We start from the raw sequence: 7,264 nt of genomic DNA, 5'->3' as shown, positions 1-7,264 counted from the left end.
CAGCAGGAACACAAACGAATGTCAGAATTCAATGTTAGCTAGGAGTCTGGTCACTATTGAGGGCTAGCCTGACGTAGATGGGACTCGCAAGACAAACTGACAAATCACAATCCTTACAGAAATTTTAATCTGACTCATTCTATAAAGCAGTTATCAAAAACAGCAAACATCTTTGCTTGAGAAGCAAAGATTTACTCACCTACAGAAAGGAGATAATGCAGTATTTAAGCATTTTTAGACACTATAATTTGCTTTTTAAAAAAACAAAAAACAACAGTCTTTTCTGACAGCAAGACAGTCAAACACCCACTAGAACTGGAGCCAGACCACCACACCCATGCACACACTCTCACTCTGAACAATCACTTTAATCACTCGCTCATGACGTTTCCCTGTATTTCCTCGTGCCACTCTAACACATTCTAATCAGTGCAGGGCGAGGCAAATCACGCCAGTTTTTGGTACAACCTCTGCAGTCACTGCGTATCTCTTGGTGCTGATGGCATGCCAACATCTAGGGTGGTAGCCTACAACTCTGAAATCACTGATCTCACTTTAGATCACTCATGTGACATTGCAGTCCCAGACTGAGTAACATAAGAAGAAACAGGCCCCTCATTCTTCCAAATGGGCACAGTGTGATTACAACTTATCCCTCACATTGAGGGATACCCCTCACAGTACAAAGAACAATTCAATTTACATATGAAAATAAAAAAAAGTGAGGGACCTAATAGCCTATGGAGAGATCATCTCTGCAGAGAGGGGAATGCACTTTTCACTGCCTTAAAGATTAACAGTTGGTTACAAGATGAGCCTGTTAAAATTAAGAATCCATACTTGAAAGCAAACTTTTCAGCAGAAGTCCGTGCTAGATCTCGCTACAACAGCTCCACAGAAATTATGCCAAGGGAACAGGTAAACTCTCTAGAGCAGATTCTCTTCTTCACAGTCTGACACATGACTTGGTACAGTTTATTATTTGTCCGTTATAATTTAAGACGACCTACCAGACACCATTTCATCGAAACTGGATTTAGCTTCCGGATGCCTCAGCAGTGACTTGGGTGTCAAAACAATCAGCTGTAAGACACAATTTTTTTCCAACTCTCAGGACCTGCTTTATCTACATTATTATATACAACATTTGTAACACTGTTCATATAAAAACCACAAACTGAATACCCTATAGATCAAATTAATGTGAATAGCAAACACAGCAAATTATCTTTTCCAGTTTTGAAAGTCTAGGAAGATTCAAAATTATTTGAAAGTGGGTAGTCCACTCCCTTCAAAGGTTCTCAAAAGCCACTGCTTATGCTTCTCTTTGAGAACAATATCAAATCACAGGCGATGAGCCAGTAAAACACCCAACAGCTGTATCTTCGCTTGTCAAAGTTCCAGCTATCAGACATGCAGATCATAGTTATGCAACCTGTTAGCTATACAGTGTGTGACAAGCTCATCTGAAGGTCTACACAGCCAGAAGGAAGCAAAGCAGAAAATCAAGTTTTAGAATCTTAGTGTCAGAGCTGAGTTTCATTCCATCAAATCAGCGACTTCAACCTGTGTCCAATTAAGGTTTTCCACCAACAATTCTTGTTCTTTTCAGCAGTATGTCACATGCAAACAAAGACTCCTTTTTATGTGAGGGTTAATATACCTAGAATAATTAGGAAGTTCATTACAGTAACTTTACCGGTTTTCTGAATGGCAGCAAGATCTGTCTTCTGAGGACGTGAAAGTAATTGGCTGGAGTCGAACAATTCACCACAATCCAGTTGCACTCATACAGCTGGGAAACTTCAAACTGCTCACTAAACTCCTGAGAGAGACATCAAAGGCATAAGAAAAATGTCTAAAAGATTGGGAAAAAAGGCTTGAAAGCTATCCTTCTACTTCTGACTCTCAGCAACTCCCTTCCTTGAAAAATTGAATTAGCAGATCTCTGCTCAGATTGTATTATTAGCTAGGGCAGCATCCCCACAAATCCTTCTCTTCTGTTTCTACTTCTTCCTAAAAATGTATGCAAATAAATGCAAAAAGACTCCATTAATTTCAGCCAGCTGGGAAGTCCAGGAAGGAAGAGTGAGGAGAGCTAGGACATCAGTAGGTAGAAGACACAAAACAGAGCCCCTTTGAAAGATTCTTAAAACTATAATTAATTTTTGAGCGCATAGTTCACACTCTCTGTTCCCCCCTTTTTTTCTAAAAAATCTAACATGATTTTTTGGTCCATGGTTTGAGCTCCTACCTTCTATGATATAAATTTATAACTTGCTTATTATGTACAACTCACAGTGCTTACATGTAGCCACTTTATTCTGCCAGTACACTGATAAAAATCACTTTCAGATGAGGAGTAACGCAGCTTTGGAACTATCATTGCCCCAAGGGTAACAAACTAGGGGCCAAAACTGAAACATCCATTTCATTTTGCTGGTTTTGGTTTTTTTTTAAAATTGGTGGACTTCTCAGTTAATGTATAGCAGTGTTTCTTAGGAAATCTGCAGTGGGGAAGCGGATGCCCAGTATCCTGTAGAGCTAGGTACTTCATCTGTAGAAGCTAATGACAAATATATGAAGGTCTTAGCTGAACTGAATTTTGACGCTGCTTATTTTCATGCTCCCAGCAGTACAATTTAGTTCCACAGCAAAAAGTCAGGAGTAGTCTCACTTGGCCTCCTTTTGGACACCCATTTGCAGGACACACAGCAATATAAATAAGTAGAATCACTGGCCCTGAGGAACAGCCATAAAAAGATCATGCTGCCAGAGATTAACTGTATATGACCTCAGCTTTGAAATGAAGCAGCACATACTGCACACTTCCATTATTTTACTGGGATCAAGTTAATGTTATACCAACACTTGAAACTAAATCTCAACCCACTGTACCTAGCTAAAAGGATGCTTCTTACAAAAAACATCTCTGAGATGTGAAGAGCAAAAAAAGGATCGAGCCTTTGACAAATCTACTTACTGGATAAGCATCAGAATCATCATTGCTCATCTGCAGAAACCTCTCAGGCCTGGCTGATGAATGCTCTGGACCCTGGTAAAGATATAATTTAAAACAACAATAAGAAGCCAGATCAGCAGTTAGACATCAGTCCAGGCCACTCACTGCACAAGTACGTCCTGTCACCCTGGGAGTTCTGCAGCAGGCTGCACACCTGCCCCCCACGCTGGCCAAAGGCACTGACAGCAGCAGCAGCAGCAGAGGACACACCGCAGGACTGGAATTCTTTGTCTTCCATAAACTGGTCTTGTAGGAGAAGATTAGGTTTTACAAGGATCTCCAATGTTTTTACCAGCTGCAAGCAATTTCCAGCCTCAGTACAGCTGCACAATGAAGAGCAGTGAAAGGGCAGCAGGTCCACGTGGGCACCAGAACAACCTTGCTACTGCAGGGCAAAAAGGAGCAGGAGGAATGTCAGGAGGAGAAACACCGTGTGCCTCAGTGTGCTGCAGTGACTCACACTTCTGTGGGCCAAACCACACCTGCGTGCTGAGCAGGGGCAAACACAAAGTTAACTGCCAGTTAGCTTTGCTATATTAGCAGCACAAGCAGACTCAGGATCCCTCTCCTACCACTGTTCACCGTTCAGGACAGGACAAAACAGCCTAGAAGAATGCTTCAGCTAAAATGGATCAACACACATGTACACATTATCTGTCAAACTAACCTATGATTAATTTCTGCCTCCTCAGGAGATACTCTACATTCTGTCAAAGTACTGAACACTCACATCTACTGTCTCACTAGCAGTACCCAAGATAATTTCTTTTAGTCCACAAACGTTGTTAGATCACAACCATTAGATCACACTATTGTCACAGACAGTATCAGGAATAAGGAGTGTAACAATCTATTATCTTCCCTTTCGTGTCCTTGTTTATAAAGGATGAGAGAAAGCTGTGAGGAGTACAAGAACACACACTCGAGTGAGAACAAGTGTGTTTTTTTATTTACTGCTAAAGCTAGCAGCCTTTGCTTGTTCCAGTGACAGTTACTGTTAGGAAGGACTTTCATTTTGGAGACAGTTGCAAGGCATTTTAACCTGAAGACAAACTATTACAACTTTCAAATCTCTCCACGGCTCCTAAGCTAATGGTGTTCATAGAGAGCTCTTTTCTGTATATGGCCATCTCTCATCGTAACTTCCTTTGTTGAAACTTCAGCAAATGATCTCCAAAATAACTCATTATTTTGACAGCTAGTAGTCCACCTTGATTCAACATGCCATCCTCCCTGCTTCCGTGTAAGATTCACTCTACTCCACGGACTAAGGGAATTCAAAGGAAAAATCACTCCACTGGCAACAAAGCAGTAACAAACAGCCAAGAACCGTGCCTTGCATAATAATTACTCTTTTGAAGTCTGTCTCTGCTTTTGAGGTGCCAAATAATCTGGTCATAATGCAGTAGGGGCTTGAGAACAAGAAGCAGAGCCGCACAAAACTACGATGCACAGTACCAGTCCAATATCGCAATACCTTTACTGTAAACATCTATTTGCTGTAAATCAAATCCTACACTAAGCACAACCTATACACGTACAAACACAGTGCGTCACAAGCACACTGAATACAGTGCGCTGGAAACAGAGACATTACCAGCAATTACAGGAGAGACATGCAAGGCTTCCCTACCCCACGCACACACGCTGCCCCAGCATCAACCTCAACCCAGAGCCTCAATGTTCACCTCCATCTTTGATTTCTCTGCTGACACCACCAGTCAGAGTGCCAGCAACTGCTGCGTGGGATGGGGTAGGGTTTGTTTCTACTGTGACCACCTTTCCAGTGAGACCTATACTGAATCCATTAGCTACTTTCAGACGAGTCCCCAGGGAGCCATTAGACAGCAGTGTCTTTCAATCACAGCCAACCTGCCTGTGAATGCATGACCTGGAGGCGAAGAGATCTATATCCCATTACGAATCCTCCCCCAAATCATTCTGTCCCCCACACTGTAGTTATAGAGAGAATAACACTCCAGTAATGGAAAGCTCCTCTGGGAAGATAACAGATTTCAGCAGCCTGGTGGGATTCTTAAATATTCCAAAAACATCTGACACTAGTAGCAAAAGAAGCATGTTTCAGGAGATCTGGGCAAATCTTAGCTGCCAAGTGGCTAAGAGAAAAGAAAGATTAACTGTATTGTAAGTAGCAAAGAACCAGCCCCCTTTAGCTGAGTGCTTCCCTGCAGAGGGCCACACCTCCTGCTGAGGGCACATTCAGGCTGTCCCTCAGGGTTCATTTAAAAAAATAATTTATCAGAACTCTTGTGAACAGCATCGCTCTTTATTCTTTACATGCAAATGGGTATGGAAAGCCATTCATAAGATATGAATGCGCCTCAGTATATCAGGACAGGATTATAATTGAATGAAAATAAATGAAATTGTGTGTGAGAATGGAAATGATGCAGTTTGTAGTGAAAGGGTCCAGAGCATTTATACAGATGGAATCTGCCACTGTGGCACATACCATGTTTTTCTTAATAGAAAACTAGAAACATGCATGCATCAATTTATGAATGTTAATGCCTTTGAAAAGGAGAAAATTAACTGACCCTGACATGATGTTCATGTAACCTTTAAAAATAATTTGTAAGATTCGAAGAACAATCCTATTGCTGATATGAGCGTCATATAACATCATATGCAGAGCTTGCCCATGCCCATTCCCTCTAAGACACTGTCTAGTTTCTCCTACTACCCACTAAAGAAAAGACTCAACAGCTAGTGGAAACATCTTCCTTTCCAGAAAGCAGGAAAAATCTTCTTATATCAAAGTTACCCAATGTCAATGATTTTTGAAGAAGTTTTAAAGTTGTTTCCTATCATTTCATTATGAGTGAATTTAGTGCAGAGTTTACACAGACATGCTTCATGCAAAATAAAACCAAGCAAGTACTGCTGCACACTAATGATTTCTTTCTTACTGCATGCTCAGAATCTGGCTTTCTAGGGAAAGAAGGCGGTGTCTTGGGGAAAGATACAAAAGAAGAGAGAAGTACACAAAGCTAAGAGCTCAGAAATATTTCTCATTTTTCTTTTGCTCTCACCAATCAATCTATCCATATTCTTTTCTGTAGCACTGATGCAGTCCAGCATGCTGACCAGTGCCTTCCATCCCCCTCCCGCCGCTGCTTTGTACCACCATTGGATCCCCAAGACACCTTTGGCTTTTACAGCTCCAGAGGAAGGCGCAGCAGGCAGCATTTCCCTCCCACACACGCCAGCCAGCAGCCCTCACCATTCCTTCCATTCCATGTGGCAACAGCAGGACGATCCCGTTGTGACGAACCCACTTGGCCTGGCCAGAGCTGATGAACTGATCTATTATACACTGCGCCGTGTTGTGGAAGTCACCAAACTGGGCTTCCCAGCACACCAGGGCGTTGGGACTCGCCATAGCGAAGCCAAGTTCAAAACCTGAGAACCAAACAAGTAGGAGAATTAGAAAAGAAACAGACTTTCTGAGAATTCTGCTCATCTCTCATTAAAAAATTTACATTAAAATAAAACCAAAATGAGAGCATGAACTGGATTTTTGTAGCCCTGTTATAAATAATGCAGTTTTCAGTAGTACCATTTCTATCAGAAAGATTAGCAAATAAAAGTTTTTCCAATACTGGCTCCAATCCTTCAAAATTTTCCTCAAACATTTAAAACAAACAAAACTCCTCCCTCAGCTCAGATTTTCATGTGATGCTTTCCTGAGAGCTCACTGAGGCAGGTACCATCTTATCACCTGTAAAAATCCACTCACAGCCCAGTACCAGTTCAAGAAGCTCCTTGTTAATTTTATTACTTTCATAGCCCTGTTTTTATTATTATTCTTTTTTTTTATTCCCTCCCATATGCAGACACTGAACAAAATTACTGGTGACATCAATGTTCAGTCTATAGGCAGGACCATAGTCTTTGGATCTTCAAAAAAGTGTAAAAGTAATAGTGCATGGGAGATACAACTGGGAATTCAGTAAACAATCCTTTCTTTGGCCGGGTTAAGGACCCTTCAGGTCTCTGCCTCAGTGGCAGAGGAAAGACCAGAAGTGCTTTTCAGGGGGAAGACATCACTACTTCAGTTAATGAGAACAGAGACATAACCTTCTCCCTCTCTACTCTGTGTCAAAGATTTTCAGGTGGTTTACAGTAGCAGGAAATTCCCCTAAACTTGTGGTGCTTGAACTGTACATTCATCAACTCCACAGAGAGCTTAAGGGCCACGCATTTCCGCTTAGCCAGGTG

At 41.6% G+C, this 7,264-nt stretch overlaps 1 protein-coding gene across 1 annotated transcript in view; it reads right to left on the bottom strand.

The window, feature by feature from the left end:
- Window positions 1-6,506, bottom strand: part of OGDHL (oxoglutarate dehydrogenase-like) — a 9,553-nt gene extending 3,047 nt beyond the window's left edge. Inside the window, exons 1-4 of the mRNA XM_010191944.1 lie at window positions 6,267-6,506; window positions 2,984-3,055; window positions 1,700-1,825; window positions 1,011-1,083 (exon numbers count right to left, since the gene is read on the bottom strand). Of these exons, the coding sequence (XP_010190246.1) occupies window positions 1,011-1,083; window positions 1,700-1,825; window positions 2,984-3,055; window positions 6,267-6,506 (511 nt within the window). The remainder of the gene's footprint in view (window positions 1-1,010; window positions 1,084-1,699; window positions 1,826-2,983; window positions 3,056-6,266) is intronic.
- Between the last annotated feature and the right edge of the window lie 758 nt (window positions 6,507-7,264).

The sequence above is a fragment of the Mesitornis unicolor genome, unplaced genomic scaffold (genome assembly GCF_000695765.1).
Source record: "Mesitornis unicolor isolate BGI_N332 unplaced genomic scaffold, ASM69576v1 scaffold23939, whole genome shotgun sequence".
Lineage (NCBI taxonomy): Eukaryota > Metazoa > Chordata > Aves > Mesitornithiformes > Mesitornithidae > Mesitornis > Mesitornis unicolor.
Note: the sequence above shows the minus strand (reverse complement) of the source record. Positions and strands in the feature narration are given on the sequence as shown.